The sequence below is a fragment of the Panthera uncia genome (assembly GCF_023721935.1).
Source record: "Panthera uncia isolate 11264 chromosome A3 unlocalized genomic scaffold, Puncia_PCG_1.0 HiC_scaffold_12, whole genome shotgun sequence".
NCBI lineage: Eukaryota > Metazoa > Chordata > Mammalia > Carnivora > Felidae > Panthera > Panthera uncia.
In genome coordinates, this window is record NW_026057579.1 from 159,509 (window position 1) to 181,851 (window position 22,343).

Genomic DNA, 22,343 nt, shown 5'->3' on the forward strand with positions numbered 1-22,343 from the left:
AATTTTAATGCTCTGACATGACTTACAGAGCTTTGGGGGTTCTTACTAAAACCATTTATGTTCAGGTTTTCTTAAGGATACTATCTTAATATTTGTGTAGTATTTATACGAATACTTATAAAATTGGATGAAAGAATTTAAGAGGAAAATCTCAGAATTATGATGGTTTGGAAGATTTAAGGAGACTTTGTGTTTACTAGGCCTTGGATAACTCTCACAGAAGCTTTTATTCAATCCAGGAAAACTCCAGGATTTGTGATATTTCTATTCTTAGGCTCAAGATGTGCTTTTCTACTATTCTAGAGAATCCTTAGGCAGCCATCAATAAAACAATAAATAACTGAATCCAAATACCATTCTACAAGAATTTTTAAGCTATAGTTTGGAAATGCCATTTTACAGCTATGCCTAATCTTTAATTCCAAATTTAGTTCTACTTCCAAACAAGGTGGCTTTTTTTTAATTACCTTTGAAACAGAAAAGGGAAGAAACAACTTTCTTGAGATGAGAGAACACTATCTCTTGAGGACCTCATAGAATGTCATGCCACACAGCCCCAGAGAAGAGAAAAGACTCTGTATGGAAAGTTCCCTTGACCTCTGTGTAGAGATGGTCCCTGATCAAGGTCAGCATGTGAGAAAATTCATCAGAGCAGAAGGCCTTCAGAGGCACTACTCTCCTTAGAAAAGATTGAACCATTTATGTGAGAATTAGGAGCACAGTCTGTACAAAGATGCTCTCATTTAATCAATCATTGGCTTATTTAAAATACTCAGATTTTCTTGGGGCACCTGTGTGGCTCAGTTGGTTAAGCATCCAACTTTGGCTCAGGTCATGATCTCATGGTTTGTGAGTTTGAGCCCTGCAACGGGCTCTGTGCTGACACCTCAGAGCCTAGAGCCTGCTTCCAATTCTGTGTCTTCCTCTTGTTCTGCCCTTCCCTGGCTCACACTCTCTCTCTTTTTCTCTCTCAAAAATAAATAAACAGTAAAAAACATTTTAAATGCTCAGGTTTTCTGCTTACAAAGGAAAAATTACCCCTGAAAATGAGGAGTACTGCCTTAATCATGTTTAATTTTTAGGGAAAACAGTCTTCTCTAGAGACATTATCACATGGTGGTTAAGAGCATAGGCTTTCTGCGAGGCAGATGTCTACTCAAGTCTCATTTTTGCCACCTCATAACTGTGTGGCTGCCATCAAGTTACTTACCCTCTTTGACACTTAGTTTCCTCTAATATAAAATGAGGGTAAAGATAGTATGTACTTCATAGAAGTCATCTAGGAATCTAGGAATTAAGCAAGTTAAACTGTTGTCCTGTTTGGTCATGGAATTATAGATTCTTAAAATTAGTTTTGGCAAATGTCTACTCCAAATTCAATAGTAAAAAGATAGAAAAATAGTTTTAACAAATAGATATGTAAGCTGATTTTTGAAAATCCATTATGACCATTTTTCTTTTGATTTGTAGAGATTAAATGCCCTGGCAGCAACAGTTCGAGGCAGTCTTCCAAAATTACACAGAAATATCATAACTGCCTTAATTACTATTGATGTACATGCAAGAGACATAGTCACCGAACTTGTTCAAGCCAAGGTAACTTTTATTTAAGTGACAGCATATATTTCTTCCTGAAATTAGTGCATCTAATATATGTATCATTGTTACCACTTACGTAGGTAGAGGAAGTGGATTCCTTTGACTGGCAGAGACAACTGCGCTACTACTGGGACATAGATCAGGATAATTGCGTGGCTCGGATGGCGCTCTCTCAGTACACCTATGGCTACGAGTATTTGGGTGCATGCCCAAGACTAGTCATTACTCCTCTCACAGTAAGTTACTGATGACTTAGGTTAACCATGACACAAATGCTTTCTTAAAATAGTCTTGAAAAGTTTCATCCAACCTTAACTCTTGAAAGGATTTGCCGTGAATACATCTCTGTGAAGCAGAGATCTGCATCATTAATCATGTACCTGGATCTTTGAGTATATCTCAACTGCTATAAAACCTTTCATGGAAAATAATGACCCTCCTCCTGTAGAAGGGAAGGGGCTTATAAATGTGTGGCTTGAGTCAGTTCCCTTCAATAATGACAATGTATGCATTTCTTCAGGATCGCTGTTACCTTTGCCTCATGGGGGCTTTGCAGCTTGACCTGGGAGGTGCACCAGCTGGTCCTGCTGGCACTGGGAAAACAGAGACAACCAAAGACCTAGCTAAAGCTCTTGCCATCCAGTGTGTGGTCTTCAACTGCTCCGATGGTTTGGACTACAAGGTACAGTCCCAGCACCTAACACTGACATTAAGTGCTTTATGGGTTTTCTCACTTGCAACATGGCATGACAAAAAAAGGAGAAGGGGGGTGATGGCAAGCAAGGGGAAGCTGATAGGGCAAAGGATGGTCAAAGTGGGATAAATAGAGCAAAGGAGAAGAGTCAACACAAGGTGGGCTGAGTGGTCCAGGTAGGAACCAAGGCCACAAGAGGATCTATCAAATGGTGGTAAAATAAAAAATCTGCTTATGGGGGCATCTGGGTGACTCAGTTGTTTAAGCATCGACTTCAGCTCAGGTCATGATTTCATGGTCCGTGAGTTCAAGTCCTGCATCAGGCTCTATGCTGACAGTACAGGGCCTGCTTGGGATTCTCTCTGTCTCTACCTCTCCCCGAGTCGTGCTTTCCCTCTCTCTCAAAATAAATAACAAAATAAACTTTAAAAAAAATCTGTCATGTTACTAAGTGGAAAGAAGAGAGATGAGGTATAAGATACAATAGCAGGGAAATCTAGGAACAAGGAATATGCTTACAGGAAGAGAAGAGCAATGCAGAGAGTTATGCACTAAAAATAAAATATGTGGGAGCACCTGAATGGCTCAGTCGGTAAAGCATGTGACTCTGGATCTCCTGGCCCCGAGTTCAAGCCCCACGTCGGGCATAGAACCTACTCTAATACACAAAATAAGTCCTAAAAATGAAATATGTAGGAGGTGAAAATTCATGGTAAGATTTTTCAGTATAGTATTTCTCAAAGTTTTGGGTCACAGGACCCCTATGCCTTATTCTCCTTCCAGGTTTTCACAACACAAAGTAGTATTTTAACACTTTATGAAGTCCCACAGTCAGGAAATCTGTTTAGCTTTATTTAATTCAGCAAATCCTAAATATATTTGACCAAAGTGCCTTTTAGTCACTAATACACAGAGCTATTAGTTTCCTTTTTCTGAAAGTTACACAAATACCTGTATGTTGTCCAAATTTAGAATATAATCATTTGAATTGTACAAATAAATTGTAATTCATTCATTTAAAAAAAATTTTTAGGGGCGCCTGGGTGGCTCAGTGGTTAAGCGTCCTACTTCGGCTCAGGTCAGGATCTTGCGGTCTGTGAGTTCGAGCCCCGTGTCGGGCTCTGGGCTGACTGCTCAGAGCCTGGAGCCTGTTTCAGATTCTGTGTCTCCCTCTCTCTCTGACCCTCCCCCATTCATGCTCTGTTTCAAAAATAAATAAATGTTAAAAAAAAATTTAAAAAAATTTTTTTAATGTTTACTTTATTTATTTATTTATTTATTTATTTTTTTTTTTTTCCAGAGAGAGAGAAACAGAGTGTGAGTCGGGGAGGGGCAGAGAGAGGGAGACACAGAATCTGAAGCAGGCTCCAGGCTCTGACCTGTCAGTGCAGAGCCCAACATGGGGTTTGAACTCACAAACCACAAGATCATGACCTGAGGTGAAGTCGGATGCTCAGCTGACTGAGCCACCCAGGTGCCCCATAATTCATTCATTTTTACAGAGTAAATCATACTTATTTTTCAGAAGCATCTTCAGAAAATAGTGTTTCATAGGATATGTTCTTTAAAAACCCTGCTCCTTTTTTAAAATTTAGGAGAAAAAAGATGTTGCTGGAAATGTCTTTTTATTAATAAACAACAACAACAACAAAAAACAGTGGAAGTCCAATACAGGCAGAAAGTTGTTTCACAGTAGCAGAACAAGAGAGCAACAAGGGACTAAACCTTGGGAGAGGTAATCAGGAAAGGTGACCCCTCTACCTTCAGAGCAGGGTGACAGAGGGGGCCTCTGGGTACACCAGGAAAGAATATGGGAAACTGCCATCAGTAATCTGTGGAAGAATTTATGCTCCCCAACATCTCCAAGTTATGGGAATCTGTTCCCACTATGTTAAGTGACCTCATTATCTCAGCAGAGATGCATCAGATTTTATGATAGTGATGATTTTTTTTTAATTTGGGACATAATAATTCTGATTGTTTTAGATCTTCTCAATTCAAAATTTGGATTTATACATCCAAATCCATTTTTCAGTGATTTTTCAGTCATCAGTTAGGCTCAGTCATTCCTGGGAGATGTGCACTCCCAAAGGCATGAGTGTATGCTATGAGACACTTAAAGCCACAGGATATAAATACATGATTCATTTATCTTAGACTCTAGAGCAGGAGTCAGCAAACTTTCTGGAAAAGACCAAGTGGTAAATACTATGGACTTGCAACTCGTCGTTTTTTCTGCCGTTGTGGCATGAAAGCAGCCACAGACCATATGCAAATATAATATATCATGAATGAATGTGGCTGTGTTCCTGTAAAACTCCATTCACAAACCAGGTGTTGGGCTAGATACGGCTGTGGTCCATAGTTTGATGATCCCTGAAGTACCAATTACATCCAATGATAAAAAATTTAAGTATTTATTCTTTTTTTTTTTTAAGTTTTATTGATTAAGTAATCTCTATACCCCACGTGGGGCTTGAACTCATGACCCCAAGATCAAGAATCACATGCTCCTCTGACTGAGCCTGCCAGGCGCCCCTTAAGTATTTATTTATTCTTTTTTATACTCCACCTTGTTCCATAAGGATTTATTAAACTAACCGTTTAAAATTAAATATCTACATGTGGAAAAATTGAAACTGAACAGAAGGATCCAAAGTTAAAAATAACAGATTTTGTCCCTAGTCACATCATTCACTTCCACCCTCCAGAGACCAGTTTTCTGATTGTATTTGTTTTTACTTCTGGTGATTGCTATTATCTGTAAGAACATGTGTTTATTACTATATTTGTATATATCAACTTTGGACATTATCTGCCAACTTATGAAGTCAAGAGTTTATTAGATATGACCTTCCAACTTTCTGTTCCAACTTCACTTTCTGATTTTCATTGGTTTGTATAATTTTGTCTTACCATGTCAAGGTTTATGAAGTTGTGCTATTCTATACCTACAATTATGCCTTCTTTGCTTTGTCGGCGGCGGGGGGGGCGGTGAATATAAAAACATAAACCCATTATATACCACTTACAGTATCAAGGATGATTCATAATGGAATTTATTTTTTTTTAATTTTTTTCCATAATGGAATTTAATGGCATAATCAGGCTCATAGAGAAGGATCAATACATGGGTCATGAAGCCTTTGCCATTCAATGGAACACATTCCAAGACAAATACCATATGATTTCACTCATATGTGCGATTTAAGAAACAAAATAAATAAGCAACAGGGAAAAAAGAGAGAGAGCGAGGCAAACCAAGAAACGGACTCTTAACTGTAGGGAACAAACTCATGTGTCACCAGAGGGGATGTGGGGGGGTGGGTGGAAATGGGTGGAACATGTGATGGGGATTAAGGAGTGTGCGCATTGTGATGAGCACTGGTGTTGTATGTGTTGAATCACTATATTGTACACCCAAAAATATTCTTACACTGTATGTCAACTAACTGGAATTTAAATAAAAACTAAAAAAAAAAAAAAAAAAAAAAGACAAAGGAGCACATTCCAAGCATCAGGATTAATGGGTTGTTTTTCAGTTCCTTTTCAACTTTCTTCTAGAACTGTGTTTTTCACTGTTTTTCTAGAACAGCTTTAATGTGCTGGTGAATCACCTGAAGATCTCATTACAGTGCATATTCTGACTCTGGAGATCAAGGGGAAGGCCTGAGATTTTTGCATTTCTAAAATCCTCCCAGGTGATGTCAACTGATACCGGTTCACTTTGAGAAGCCAAGTTCTAGAGCAGTGGTTCTCAAAGTGTTAACTCTGGACCACCAGCATTATCATCACCTGGCAACTTGTTAGAAATGCCCTACAAGCAGACCAGCTGACTCAGAAACTCTGGACCTCTTACGTAAAGGCACTAACTTCTAACATAGCCCAGGATTCATATAAAAATATTGTTTATTTGCAGATACCACCTCATGTTAATATTCTGCTCAGAATTTAACTTTTGAAGGTGTTCAGCTGTGCAACACAAAGTTGAATGGCATTATCTTCATTTCAGATGATGGGGCGCTTCTTCAGCGGTCTGGCCCAATCAGGGGCCTGGTGCTGCTTTGATGAATTTAATCGAATCGACATAGAAGTTTTGTCGGTCATCGCACAGCAGCTCATCACTATTAGGAATGCCAAAGCTGCAAAGGTAAGCCCTGGGGCAATTGTCCATGGAGGTAGCATTTCTTAAGTCTGTAACTAACTGACAGCATGTTGCATTTTAGTAAGGACAGTGCTGATTTAACATGTCTACCCATGTTTCCAGTGTAACTGGTGAGTCCAATGGCAATAAGACTTAGTTTGAGTGAATTAATTCTTCATCCAGGAAACACAGTATGTCAGACACTATGTGGGGACCTACAGATACAGACATGTTGAGACTCAGTCCCTACCCTTGAAGAGCTCTGTTCTTCCCACCCACCACACACACACACACACACACACACACACACACACACACACAGAGGCAAGCGTGCACCCACACCCTGTCCCTTCCACCTCCTCTTTTCCCCTTCCCATTTCTTGTTCTTGCCTTTGGCATATAAGACTCTTGATTCTCAGGCCTCAGTCTAGCTATGCTTTCCTCGTGGAACTTTACCCTTTACCAAAGTGAATCACTGGTCCTCTCCTGAACACACTATGCTGCTTCTTGTTTCTGCTTCCTTTGACCAGATGGCTGCCCCTGCTTGTGCACATGAAATGCCCTCCTTCATGTCCCAAGCAGGCTACCCTGCTTCTCCTGTTGACTTTGCACACACCTCCAGCGTAGCATCTGTAACACTGCATGGTCACAGTTTCCACATCTGACTCCACACCACAGGCCTGGGAGCTTCTCTAGGGCTCAGGAGTGAGTTTTCGGCTCTCCACCTCCATACCTAACCCCTCGCCTCACCTGCAGCAGATGCTCAACAGGTGTTTGGCCTTGAGTAAATGTGAAGGGGCGGTGCCAGTAGTATCAGTGGGGCCTCAAACACCCAAGGACTAAGATCCCATTAGAGTTTCTGGGGGAATACCAGACAGTAGGGGTGGAGAAGGTTTAAGAGCCATGAAATCTAACCTGAATTGGGAAGTCTCAGCAAAAGAGGTTGAGGCCTCAAATATTGCAGGACTGGACCAGAAAGGAAGAGACCATTTGGGCAAAGCAAGGACAGGGAGGCAGAAAGCAGGAAATACCGAGCCCAAAAGAAATTGGGAGGGGGTAGGATAGGATCAGGAGAGAAACATTCCCTCTTGTCCAACAGCAGGATTCCCTGGGCTAGTTGTCTTTGCTTGAATGTCCCATAGACAAGTTTTGTACTCAAGTGGTATGTGAAAGAATTTCCAAATGTCTGGAGCAGTATTCACTTATATTTTCTCTTCTCTTTAAAAGCTATCTAGATTCATGTTTGAGGGCCGGGAAATAAAGTTGGTTATGACTTGTGCAGCTTTTATCACAATGAATCCTGGATACGCAGGCAGAACTGAATTGCCAGATAATTTGAAGGCCCTGTTTAGACCCTTTGCAATGATGGTTCCAAATTATGCTTTGATTGCAGAGGTGAGCTTCACATTATAAAGCAGAAAAAAATCAATCATGTTTTATTTGCCCTTTGATTCTATTGAGGTAGAAAGTTTCCTTTATGGTTGCACCCTGGCAAAAGTTACACATTATTGTTTGCTCTGAAATGTAGGTATGATTGTTATCACCTAGTGTGTGTGTGTGTGTGTGTGTGTGTGTGTGTGTGTGTAACTGCTATATCCCACAATGGTATCTGGAATACAGTAGACCCCTAAAACTGGAATGAATCAATGAATTTAATTAACCAGTTCATTGGAGCTTATCAGTTAATGTCTAAGAACTAAAATGTCTGGATTCATTCTAAAAATACTATTGTGATATTGTGATTTATAAGAAATGTATCTTTAGTCATTCAAATGGCTAATATCCATGTTTTCTGGCTCCTACCAGCTCCTGGCTTCATCCACAGCTCCTATAAGCCTTGGAATTTCCTGTGATAAGGGGTTTTCGAGTATATTTTTTTATGTTAATGAAGTGACTTTTGAAAGCCATTAGGCAACCTAAGGATGGGGGGCTGGTTACCAGGCAACCAACCCTATGATTACAGGGTTGGAACTTCAGGTCCCATGCCCTGCCCTCTGGGGAGGGGAGAGGAGCTGGAGGTTGGATCAGCCAAAGGCCATTGACTTAAGTCAATCATGACTATGTAATGAAGCCTCTATAAAGACCCAAAAGGACTGGGTTCACAGAGCTTGTGGGTTGGTGAACACGTGGAGATTGGGAAGAGGGGTGCACCTGGACAGGGCATGGAAGCTCTGAGCCCTGACTCCATACCCTACCCTATGCATCTCTCCCATCTGTCTATTGATTCATGTCCTTTATCTTGAATAAACTAGTAAATGTTTTCCTGAGTTCTGTGAGCTGCTCTAGCAAATTAAAAGTACCTAAGCAGGAGGTCGTTGGAACCTCCAATCTGTAAACAGTCAGTCAGAAGTACAGATAACACCTTGGACTTGAGACTAGCATCTGAAGTGGAGGATGGGAGGCATTCTTGTAGGACTGAGCCCTTAATCTGTGGAATCTGATGCAGTCTCTGGCTTTAGAATGGAATTTCTTGGGGTGCCTGGGTGGCTCAGTCTGTTAAGCATCCCACTTCAGCTCAGGTCATAATCTCACAGTTTGTGAGTTCAGGCCTTGCATCAGGCTCTGTGCTGACAGCTCAGAGGCTGGAGCCTGCTTTGGATTCTGTGTCTCCCTTTCTCTCTGACCCTCCCTTGCTCGCACCCTGTCTCTCTCCCTCAAAAATAAATAAACATTAAAAAATTTTTTAATTAAAAAAAAAAAGAATGGAATTTCTCACAAAGCACAGATTACTCGTGTGGCTAATAAATTCCTTTACTAACAGCTAGTTTAAAGTATTCTTCTATATGAAGTAAAAGTAATTACCTAAGAATAGAATAGAGCATACCAGATCCTATAACTTTTCCCAGTATAATGCTTACAGAATCTCATGGGTTTTCCAGCACCCCCTGTGGGTATGGTGGGGTGGTGGGTAGTTAATGCAGGTGCTGTCTTCCCTTTAGACCATGTATAGACAGGGACAATAAATGACTTGCTCATTGTCCAGAGCTGGCAGGAAGAAAACCAGGTTTAGAACTCAGTCCAAAATTTTGTTCACATCTCATTCTTTGTCCTGTTGTTCTATTACTCAATAATCAACTGGAGAAATTTAAAAATCCAGTCTTCTGAGTGCTATTACTACTGTTGCTACAGATTTTAGTGAATCAGGGTATGTCCACAATAAATATTTTTAATATTTTTAATTACCTGCAATGTGCAGAGTACTATGCTCATTTACAGTGATAGAGCAATAAGCAAAACCAACACCAGTAAGAAATGTCTACATCATTTCATGGGGCGCCTGGGTGGCTCAGTCGGTTAAGCGTCCGACTTCAGCTCGGGTCATGATCTCATAGTTCATGAGTCCCAGCCTCGCGTCGGGCTCTGCTGTCAGCTCAGAGCCTGGAGCCTGTTTTGGATTCTGTGTCTTCCTCTCTCTCTGCCCCTCCCCTGCTCATATGCTGTCTCTCTCTTTCTCTCAAAAATAAATAAATGTTAAAAAAAATTAAAAAATAAAGAAAGAAATGTCTACATCTTTTCAAATCCTGATTCTGAAGCCAACCACAGTGATTTGAGTAGGTTATGGATTGGAGAAAGGGTCCACACTCCCCTAGACTGTCGTCATCCAATTTCTTTAACCAAGAATGCAGAAACTTGTCAGAAGCAAGGTAGCCTCCTATCGCAGAGGAGAGGCTGCAAATCTGCATAGCTTCCCTTGATATTCAGGGAGTCTAAAGGGAGAACACAGCTATCACTGATTCTGTCTACAGGGTGGAGTTCCTGTCAGACCAGAGAAACTCAAGTCTTGCCTTTGTACTCAGGCCTTACAACACCATCCAACCTCCATGATGTGAGCATTTTCAAGCAGTGGGTTCTGCTGCCTCTTGAACCAAATGTCACCAACCACATCTTCATCCATAGAAGGAAAGCAAAATCAGTGCCCCGACATCCCTGTAGGATATCCCACCTTTTGCCTTCCTGTAACACAGAAAACCCATTTCCCTTCAATCGTCACATTTCTTTGTTAAATGATATAACAACTTGGAGAGGTATAATGCCTAAAGTAGATTTTGAACACATTGGTATTATGCTAATCTATTGCTCTCCATACAATATAAGAAGTATTGCATTGTTCTTTTCTATTCTAGGTAATTCTATATTCTGAAGGATTTGAATCCAGTAAAATATTAGCCAGAAAAATGACTCAAATGTATAAGCTTTGCAGTGAACAGCTCTCTCAGCAGGATCACTATGACTTTGGCATGAGAGCTGTGAAGTCTGTACTGGTCATGGCTGGGTAAGAAACCAAAGTGGTCAAGAGTGAAATTCCAAACCATGTAATCAAAGCATTAAATGACTAATTCACAGACGGCTCTTAAAGCAACGTAGAGAGTGGTAAATGTTAGCAGCCGCTGTCATCATTTTACCTTGACTCCCATGCCACAGTCAAAGGAGGCATCTCCTCATCTCCTGACAGTTCTGGTTGGCCCCACACTGAACCTGAGTCTCAATGAGGCTTCCACTAGCTTTCATTTCCCCTGAACTCATCACATACATTTGTGTTTAGAGTACAGAAGCCTTTACCACTATGAGGTAGGATGACTAGACTTAAAAGGTACCATTTGTTATGCATATACAGTAATTTAAGTTATATGTGTCACCTGACAAAGCCCAAAGCTCTGAGAGGAAGTTTGGTTTCATTTTTCTGCCCTTGTTCGAGGCTTATATCTTAGCCTCTGCCTCTGCTTTTACAGCATGGTCCATGACTGAGCTTCTTTGTAGTTTCTAGTAAAGCAACTTTCTGGTTTCTTCTTTTCAGGCCCCGGCTTCTCCCTTTGTAACTTCTTGAGGCTCCTACCTCTGAAACCCCTACTTTATCCAGAGTCTCTGAGGGAATCTGTCTCTTCTTTTTAGACTCACTGGCTCAGGCTCCACACATCCAGGGCCTTTTCTGCCTAGCCCCTGTATCCCTGGGCTCTACCCACGTCTCCTTGCCCTTCTCTGTTCTTTCTTTCAACCTCCCAGATACAGTATTTCTCCCCTTTACAGGAGTGCCATGTAAAGACCAAGGACACTAAGGAGTTCAGATACTCGTGCACTCCCAAGAATACAACTACAGACCAGTGGGTGAGACAGACACAGGAGCAGTCATCTAGGATACATGAATGGGGCAACCATAGGGCCATGCCCGAGGTTCACTGTGGAGGGTCATGGAGGAAGTATCTGGAGGATGAGAGTAACTGGGCTGGAGTTTGAAGGAGAAATAAGGGGTGTCAAAAGAGCAAAGAAGGACCTTCTGGGCTGAGAAAAAAGAAAGTCATAGGGCTGTGAATCATTATGATGCATTCAGGGAACTATAAATTCAGGTTGGATAAAGTCTGGATTGATGGGGGGAAGTTGAAAAAATACCTTCTCATTCTCCAGGCTGTGTAGCCAGTTCCTGACCTGTCCTTGCTCTCTGGTGGATGTGGATGCTGGCCATGCAAGGAAAAATGATCCTCTCTTTCCAGCAGGAATCCACAGGGGGGTGCCCTCCACAGCTTTTTGCAAGGGGAATCCCTGACCCACAGGTTTGGAAAATCATGCTCAGTATTAGGTTCCCACAAACATCATCTGAATTATTCCTTTAATTTAGGTCCTTAAAAAGGGAGAATCCACACTTAAGTGAAGATGTGGTATTGATAAGAGCTTTACGAGACTCCAACTTGCCAAAATTCCTAACAGATGATGCTATTCTGTTCAGGTAAGTTTCTAGATGTTACAGGATAAAACATAGCTGCTGTGTAGAGATAAAGGATAGTCTTCTCTTCAGTTATGTCTGTCTCTAACAAGGTAATAACTTTCTCATCTTTTCTAGAGATACTTATTGCAGTTTAAAAAATACTAATTTAAAATAAAGATAGTAAAGTTTAAGCATCAATCCAATCTTTTTTATTTTTATTTTTCAAAATACTGGTCACTAGGCTATATGTTATACAAATTAGCATTCGGTTACAAATTCCTGACCTAAGAAAAACTCTTGAACCCAAAACATAAGACTCGGGGCTTAACATAAAATGTGATTGAACTTTTATCTATTTCTACTTTTACTATTAAATTTTATGTTTATCCAAGCCATATGTGTATGTAGTTTTAAAAAGCATCACAGCGGTGCCTGGGGGGTGCAGTCAGTTGAGCACCTGATTCTTGATCTCAGCTCAGGTCATGATCCATGGTTTGTGGGTTTGAGCCCCACATCGGGCTCTGCTCTGATGGTGTGAACCCTGCTTGGGATTCTGTCTCTCCTCTCTGCCCCTCCCCTGCTTGTGCTCTCTCTCTCTCTCTCTCTCCTCTGTCCTCTCTCAAAAAAATAAACATAAAAAAATTTTTAAGCATCATAAATTAGTCTCATGAGAAACAATAGTTCTGTGCCCTTCACCAACTCCCACTTCCCAAAGGCAATCATTTTTCAATTGTTTTGTTTGTTTGCTTGTTATGTTATTTCCCCATATTTTTTAGTACCGTATTTATGCTATTTCTTGGTTTTTCAGTTTTAGGTATGATCTGTAAAGTTGGTAAATGGGAGATGAGGATATGCGCATACACCTCTTTCCCTCTACCCATCCTATCCATAGTTATATTGCAGTCTAACTTGAGCTAAATGTCCAGGGTTACCATAATTAAAAAAAATTTTTTTAGACAGAAAATAGAAGTGGGAGAGGGGCAGAGGGAGAGAGAGAGAATGTTACGCAGGCTCCCTGCTCAGCGTGGAGCCCAACACAGGGCTTGATCCATGACCCTGGGATCATGACCTGAGCCAAAAACAGGAATCAGACACTCAACCGACTGAGCCACCCAGCCGCCCTCAGGGTTTCGATAATTTATTATAGCTATATAAATAGTATCCACAGCTGAGCTATGTTTCTCTTGTTTTTTTTTTCTTATCCCTGCATTTGTTAATTGCCTTAGTTTTTATTTTTTTAATCTTTTACCTGCTTTTGTATAAATCTATCAATAATTTATTTTCAAATTCTCCCAGGGTATGTGTAAATCTCCTTAAAAACAAAACAAAACAAAACAAAAACTCTTCTGTGGCTCCTGTGTGGCTCAGTCGGTTAAGCATCCGACATCAGCTCAGGTCATGATCTCACGGTTCATGGGTTTGAACCCTGCATCGGGCTCTGTGCTGACAGCTCAGAGCCAGGATCCTGCTACAGATTCTGTGTCTTCCTCTCTCTCTGCCCCTTCCCCCATGTGCCCCCCCTCTCAAAAATAAACATTAAAAAAATTTTTAACAAAAAAATTAAAAAAAAAAACCTCTTCAATTATATAAAACATTCTATCAAATGTGTCTCCTTGGAGCCCCTGTCCTCCTGCTCTAATCTGGACTACCTGCCCATTGCCCTGGTGAGCACTGGTCATCCTGGGATGTCCATTTATGACTATGCTGGAGTTCCCTTGGCTTTTGTCCTCTGTCAGATCTTCTGATTTCCAGAACACATGTCTACTCCCTTTTGACAGAACACAGTGATGAAAATTCCTATGCATTTATCTTTGCACACGTGTGATACTTCTATAAATGAGTTTTAGTAAGTTTCCTAGGTTTTATAGAGCATGGGCATTTTTAATTTAGATAGATTCTATTAAGATGTCCAAAGACATTTATATTTATATAAATGATTTTATTTTTTAAAGATTTCTCTTTTATTTATTTTTTTAAGTTTTATTTATTTGTTTTGAGGGCGAGCACAAGCGAGAGAGCGTCAGAGAGAGAAAGAGAGAGAATCCCAAGCAGTCTTCACGCTGTCAGCACAGAGCCTGATGTGGGGCTTGAACTCACAAACCATGAGATCATGACCTGAGCTGAAATAAATAATAGTTGGACACAACTGACTGAGTCACCCAGACGCCCCTTTATATAAATGATTTTATGACTATACCTTTTGCCTCTTAAATGTTTTAGAGAGAGACCAAAAGTTATATCCTCTTTAATATGCATTTCTTTAATTATTAGTGCCATTGAGCATTATTTCTTGTGTTCATTAATCATTTATATTTATTATTTTTAGAGCATATTTCTGTTGTGTCCTTTTTCTTATTGATTTGTAGGAAATCACAAACTTTATCTGGTATAAAAGTTGGAAATACTTGTCTATTATTCATTTTTTTTGAGAGAGAGAGAGAGAAAGGCAGAGAGTGAGGGAAAGAGCAAGACAATCCTAAGCAGGCTTCATGCCCAGCACAGAGCCCAACTTGGGGCTCGATCCCACAACCATGAGATCATGGCCTGAGCCAAAATCAAGAGTTGGACACTTAACTGACTGAGCCACCCAGGCAGCACTAAGTCTATCATTCTTTAAGTTTATATATATAAAGCCTTTTATCTCACACAAGTTTGTGGGTTTTTGCTTGTTTATTTTTATTTTTTCACCTTACCTTTAAAATAATAGTTGTAGATTTCTTGTCTTCCTTAGAAAGACCTTCTTAACCACAGTATTACAAAACATATCTGTTGTATTTTCATCTAGTATTTTTGTTGTCATTTTATATTAAAGTCTTTACTGTGTCACAAATGTATTTGTGTATATAGTATGAGGTAGGGATTTAGCTTCTTTTTTACCCATAGAAATATCCCATATTAAGTACTTCCCACAGAAACAGTTAATTTTTCCTTTACTCCCCACCCCCCCTTTTTTTTTACCTACTATTAGTTTCTATTTCTATCTTATTTTTCTGAATATCCATATAGTTATAAGCATGCATAAATACTTTTGGAAAAAGTTGAGATATTAATATAATTTTTAATTTTTTAAATGTTTATTTATTCTTGAGAAAGAGACAGAGCATGAGTGGGGGTAGGGGCAGAGAGAGAGGGAGACACAGAATCCGAAGCAGACTCCAGGCTCCCAGCTGTCAGCACAGAGCCAGACACGGGGCTCGAACCTATGAACCGTGAGATCATGACCTGAACCGAAGTAAGACGCTTAACCAACTAAGCCACCCAGGCACCCCTAAATATATTTTTTTGAATAAACTGAAAAATCAATCACTTTGTATATGTTTGGTATTATGCAATGTACTACGAACAATACAAACACATAAGAGATATTCCTTACCTCAAAAGGCTCCCAATATACTTAAGAACATTGATCTACGGTACAAGAAAAAAAAGCATACACAGTATCAGGGAAATGTTAGATTCTGTTATAACATATAGGACAGACTAGTACTATGCATGTTCAGAAGAAAAGATCAAGGAGAAAAATAAGACTCATTGTAATCAATGATTGTAATAAGTTATTGTAATAAATATTGGGAAATATCAATTACCAATGATTTTATTTTTGTTTTTTCAGTGGAATTATATCTGACCTTTTTCCTGGAGTCCAAATTCCAGAACATGATTATGGTATATTGCAGTCAACAATTATAGATGTCATGAATAAAAAAAATCTTCAGCCTGAGACATGTATGGTTAAAAAAGTGATACAGTTCTATGAAACTATGCTGGTAAGACATGGTGTTATGTTAGTCGGGCCAACAGGAGGTGGCAAGACCACAGTTTACCAAATACTAGCAGAAACTTTAGGGAATTTGCAAAAACTTGGTTTAGACAACCCCTTTTACCAACCAGTTAAAACATACGTTCTTAATCCTAAATCAATTACAATGGGTGAATTATATGGTGAAGTTAATAACATAACCTTGGAGTGGAAAGATGGTTTGATGGCACTAAGTGTCCGAGCAGCTGTGAATGACACTTCAGAAGACCATAAATGGATCATCAGTGATGGGCCTGTGGATGCTCTTTGGATTGAAAATATGAATACAGTGCTGGATGATAACAAGATGCTTTGCCTGGCTAACAGTGAGAGGATCAAACTCACACCTCAAATCCACATGCTTTTTGAGGTAAATATATATGCCTTAGTGTGGTGCAAAAGCATTCATTAGACTGGTATGCCATCATCAATTTTTTTCTTGCCCATATCGCATTTACTATCTATAAGGCGTCCCATGGTGTTTTGTTCACATGCTAAATTGTTTACATACTTATCAAATTGTCCTTTTATAGTAGAGTGTGCATCCCGAGAACCAAAGGCTCTCAAATATTCCTGTTTGTCTATAAATGGAAATGCAATAAATTCTATCTTCCTCAGCACTTGTTTCCTTTCCTTTGGTGGTAGTTAACGTATATATTGATGACATTACATGATTTGAAATGCTTTCTAAGTTAAGCAAAAAAAAAAAAAAGTTACATTTACTATGAAAAATTACCCCTCTGCAGTGTGAATGTTTAGTGAAGGGATTGGAAAAGGAATGTGGACCAAGTACGGCTATAAAATATTCTGAAAATACCACTCCTGCTGTATTCATTCATCAAACATGGGTTGAATGCCTACTATGTCCTATGTTCAGCTAGGTGTGAGATACTTTCAGCTAGGTGTGAGATACAAGAATGAAAATGGAGAAAAGAGGAAAGCAAAGGAGGAAAAAGAAATACCTATACCTTCCCATAAGGATTTGACATTATCCTCTTATTTTTGTGTGGGTTTTTTTTTTCACCTAATGCCTCACTTAACTTACCTTCTCCGTTTCTGATTACACTCTCTTCTATATAAAGCCTTTCAGTGTTAACTTTAAACATGTGACTCATTAACATTGAAAATGGAAAAATAAGGAAGTATTATGTTAGCTATTTTTTTGTTCAATTCCCTTCAATTTTAGGTGCAAGACCTAAGAGTTGCCTCTCCTGCAACAGTCAGTCGATGTGGAATGGTGTTTGTGGATCCTGAAGAACTGAAATGGATGCCTTATGTTAAAACATGGATGAAGAATATTTCTAAAAAAGTAAGTGCAACCAGATACTCCACAACACATCCATCTGTCAGGATGGATGGAGGCTCTTGCTTGCCCAAATTTCAGTAAGTTAACAAAGACCTCATGTACTTTGTGGAGAGAATTCCAGCATTGTACCTAGTGCCTCTCCCTAAGAATTCTTGGGATCTTCCAGAAATGTTTATATCCTCCCCAAATCTGTCCCCATTATTTGTAAGCTCAGCCCACCAGGCTACCTAGCCGCTCCGATTCCTGCCCACTCTGCCTGGATCCTCCCCAGGTTGGTTCCTCTCCAGTACAAGCACAAACTGCTTCCCTGAGTCCCCCAAACACAGAACAGGCTGCCGCATTAAAAAAGATTTTGCAGAAGGCTGGGGATAGTGAGAGGGAATCACAATGAAGAAAAAGAACATTTCGGTCCAGGCTCTGTCATTGTATTTAGATTGTAGAAGACCCTAACACCGCTGAGAGAAAAGAAAACCAGTTTACCTCCCACCCAGTCTTAGGTCTGTGACCCAAGATGTGTTTTAACCTCAGAGGAAACGTTCCACCCAAAGTGAGGGAAAGCTTTTACGTTATTATATGGAACAATTCAGTTCTATATCATCTTCTGCACCTTCGCCCTTCTAAAATAGGAGTTTTCTTTGCCTCAGCTTAACAAGGGGTCTTTTGCAGTGTTGTGCCCCATCCCACGCCCCCCGCCAAGAAAGCCATCTTCTTTCTGCTTCTCCCCTCCAAAGATGAATTAAAAAAATATTGGTTTTTTCATTCTTAGGCATCAACATTTTAACAATGATGTGTTCTAGTTTCAGAGTACATTATTAAAGAAAATAATTTTCAGAATTGAGAATGTATCATGTACTACTGTAAGATTTTAAAACTTCCCAAATTTACTTTTCTTTTTAAATTAATAGAATGTATTATTTAGGGTACTTTTAGGTTTATATAAAAGTTTAACAGAAAGTACAGAGAGTCCTGATATATTCCCTCTCCTCCAAACATAGTTTTTCCTGTTAACATCTTGCATTTGTGTGGTACATTTGTTGAAAGTGATTTGTCAAAACTGATGAAACAATATTGATACATTATTATTAACTAAAGTGCATAGTTCACATTAGGATTCATGTATGAATGTGTTCTACAAATGTGTTGTACAATTGTGTGGGTTTTGATGAATGCGTAATGTCATGTATCCACCCTTATAGTATTATACATAATAGTTCTACTGACTTAAAACCTGTGCTCCACATATTTATCCATCCATACCCCCTCCCTACTGCTCCATATTTTGCCTTTTCCAATGTGATGTCATTGGGATCATACAGTATGTGGTTTTTTCAAATTGGCTTCTTTCACTTAATAATTTGCATTTAAGTTTTTTCCATGTCTTTCCGTGACTTGATAGCTCATTTCTTTTTGGCTCTGAATGGAATGGTTCTGAATGGAATATTTTCCATTATGTGGATTTACCAAGTTTATCCATTCAACTACTGAAGACATTTTGATTGCTTCCAGGTTTTGGCAATTATGAAGAAAGCTCCTGGACACACCCATGTGCAAGTTTTTATATAGACTTAAGTTTTCAACTCATTTGGGTAAAATACCTAGGAGTGTGATTGCTGGATCATATGGTAAAATTTTATTTAGCTTTGTAAGAAACTGCCAGTTTGTCTTCCAAATTGCTGTACCATTTTGCATCCCCACCAGCGATGAATGAGAATTCTTACTGCACATCCTCACCAGCAGTTAGTGTTGTTGATGTTTTCGATTTTTGCTATTCTAATAAGTATGTCTCCTCGTTTTAACATGCATTAATGTGCATTTCATGCGATCATGAATGCCTTTTCATATGCTTATTTGCCATCTGTATATCTGCTTTGGTAAGGTGCCTGTTCAAATCCTGCTCATTTTTTATTGGGTTGTTTCCTATTTTTGAGTGTCACGAGTTCTTTGTAATATTTTGGATACAAGTTCTTTGTCAGTTATGTGTTTTGTAAAAATTGTCTCCCAGCTTGGCTTGTCTTTTCATTCTCTTAATAACCTTTCACAGAACACAAGTTTTTAATCTTAAAATTAACTTAGCAAATTTTCTTTCATTGATTGTGCTTTTGGCATTGAATCTGAAAACCATTTCCAAACCTAAGGTCACCTAGATTTTCTCATCTGTTATCTTCCAGAAGTTTTTTTAGTTTTGCTTTTTACATTTAGGTCTGTGATCCATTCTGAGTTAATTTTTGTGAAAGGTATAATATCAGTGTCTACGTTCATCTTTTTTTTTTTTTTTTTTTGCATATGGATGTCCAGTTTTTCCAGTACCATTTGTTAAAAATGAATGAAAATGAAACAGAGGTGCACCTTCTCCAATGGATTGCCTTTGTTTCTTTGTCATAGATCAGTTGACTGTATTTGTATGGGTCTATCTCTGGATTCTCTGTTCGTTTCATTGATCTATGTGTCTATGCTTCTGCCAATACCATGCTGTCTTAATTACTGTAGCTTTATAGTAAGTCTTGAAGTTAGATAGTGTCATTCTTCCAACTTTATTCTTTAACATTGTGCTATTTTGGGTATTTTGCCTCTCCATATAAACTTTATAATCAATTTGTGCATATACACAAATTAACTTGCTGGTATTTTGATTCAAACTACATTGAACCTATAGATCAAGTTAGGGAGTGCTGACATCTAAATAATACTGGATCTTCCTATCCATACACATTGAATATCTTTCCATTTACTTAGATCATCTCTGGTTTCTTTCATCAGAGTCTTGTAGTTTTCCTTATTTAGCTCTTGTTCATAGTTTGTTAGAATTATACCTGAGTATTTCATTTTTTGTGCTAATATAAATGGTGTTATATTTTCTATTTCAAATTCTACTCATTTATTGCTGGTATATAGGAAAGCAATTGACTTTCGTATATTAACCCTGTATCCTGCAACCTTGCTATAACAGCTTGTTAGTTCCAGGAGTTTTTTGTCAATTCTTTGGTATTGTCTACATAGACCAGTCATCTGTGAACAAAGACTTTTTTTTCTTCCTTCTCAATCTGTGTACTCTTTATTCTTTGTATTGTCCTCCTGCATTAGCTAAGACTTATAGTACAATGTTGAATAGGAATGGTGAGAGGGATTGCATTCTTTTCAAATCTTTGGGAATTATTCCCTCTCTTTTCGTAGATATTTAAATTGCTGTTTTTTGCTTCTTGTTTTTTGTTGTTCCCAATTATAAGGCTGCTTGAAATCTATGTTGACAATTAACAAATGACTATAAAATAAACACCTGTGTACTCATTACCAGATCAAGATGTAGGATATTGTCCGCTACCCAGAATCTCCCCCATGTCTCTTCCAAATTATAGAAGGTTTTCTTAAAATTTGAATTTGTTTCATATCTTGTTATGTTTATACCCTTTAACCTAAAGTCACAGAATAGGGGTGCCTGGGTAGCTCAGTCAGTTAAGTGTCCGAATCTTGATTTCAGATGGCTCTCATCATGATCTCCTGGTTTGTGAGACTGAGCCCTGCATCAAGCCCCAAGTCAGGCTACCCAGTGACAGCATCGAGCCTGCTTAGGATTCTCTCTCTCCCTCTATCTCTGCCCCTCCCCCACTCACACACTCAATCACAGGCTCATGCTCTCTCTCTCTCTCAAAACAAATAAACTTTTAAAAATAAATAAATAATAAATATTAAAAGACACAGAATATATTACAATACACAGATTTAAACTAACCCATTTCTAAACTTAATTATATATTTCATCTAGTCTTACTGAAACATTTGTTTTTATGATTTTCAGCTAAATGAGGAAACCCAAGAATACATATTGAACCTTTTCCAACGTTATGTTGATGATGGTTTATATTTTGTCAATAAAAAATGCAGCCAAGCAATCCCACAAGTGGACATCAGCAAAGTTACTACACTCTGTTGCTTATTGGAGTCTTTGATATTTGGGAAAGATGGAGTTACTTTGACAATGGTACGAAAGTTTTCCTCAATGCTATATAGCTATAAAAATGAAATTGTTATATAGATGCTTTGCAAATAAATAACACTAAATTTTCTATAAAATGATCATTTGATTTTCAAGTTAATTTTCCAGGCAAGTAATGATTGTGAATAGATTCATAGAATCTCTAAGTTGCAAGGAATATCAAAAAACCTATAGTTTATTCTTCTACTCAATGTTTAAATTCCTTACAGTCTACAACATACTCTACAATGCATTCCTGGTATATGTGTCTGTCTAGCAGCTGTTTAAATACCTTCATGCAGGTATAAACAAAGTTATAATAGTCAGTTGAAAGACATATTTGAGCTTTTTTCTACATATTCCTTGTCATTTGTGTTTTCATCAGAGTATTTAAATATGCACTACTATAAAGCGTTGCTCTTTGAACTGTTGAGTCAACTATAAGAAACATATACTATGCCCTTTTTTTAAATGCATGAGTCTAACCAAAAGAAAACAATCTTTAGACTTTGCAATTTAAGGAATCCTTTTTATGTGAACAAGTAAAATACTAAAATTCTTTCTCTTTATTCTTTCAGGAACAAATAAAACTGAATACAGTACTATGTCAGACTTTTATATTCTGTTATTTATGGTCTTTGGGTGGAAATCTAACTGAAAACTACTGGGATTCCTTTGATACATTTATTAGAACACAATTTGATGATAATCCCGATGCCAGGGTAAGAGCTAAATGCATTTAATTTTAAAATAATAACTGAACCATTACAATTAAATTTCAAGACTAGAATTTTAAAAGACTTAGTTCTACTGCAAATATAAAAATCCTTCACTATAAGGGTTTCTAAAATTATTACCTTTTTATTTTTTTTTTTAATTTTTTTTCAACGTTTTTTATTTATTTTTGGGACAGAGAGAGACAGAGCATGAACGGGGGAGGGGCAGAGAGAGAGGGAGACACAGAATTGGAAACAGGCTCCAGGCTCCGAGCCATCAGCCCAGAGCCCGACGCGGGGCTCGAACTCACGGACCGTGAGATCGTGACCTGGCTGAAGTCGGACGCTTAACCGACTGCGCCACCCAGGCGCCCCTAAAATTATTACCTTTTTAAAACCATAGATAGCATTTATTGT

General features: G+C 38.6%; 1 protein-coding gene across 1 annotated transcript in view; it reads left to right on the forward strand.

Moving 5' to 3' along the window:
• DNAH6 (dynein axonemal heavy chain 6) overlaps positions 1–22,343 on the forward strand; it is a 217,528-nt gene that overhangs the window by 82,781 nt on the left and 112,404 nt on the right. Inside the window, exons 27-37 of the mRNA XM_049652036.1 lie at positions 1,471–1,596; positions 1,680–1,835; positions 2,120–2,281; positions 6,306–6,443; positions 7,665–7,832; positions 10,562–10,710; positions 12,049–12,156; positions 15,749–16,304; positions 17,121–17,243; positions 21,034–21,216; positions 21,789–21,932. Coding sequence (XP_049507993.1) covers positions 1,471–1,596; positions 1,680–1,835; positions 2,120–2,281; positions 6,306–6,443; positions 7,665–7,832; positions 10,562–10,710; positions 12,049–12,156; positions 15,749–16,304; positions 17,121–17,243; positions 21,034–21,216; positions 21,789–21,932 — 2,013 coding nt within the window. The remainder of the gene's footprint in view (positions 1–1,470; positions 1,597–1,679; positions 1,836–2,119; positions 2,282–6,305; positions 6,444–7,664; positions 7,833–10,561; positions 10,711–12,048; positions 12,157–15,748; positions 16,305–17,120; positions 17,244–21,033; positions 21,217–21,788; positions 21,933–22,343) is intronic.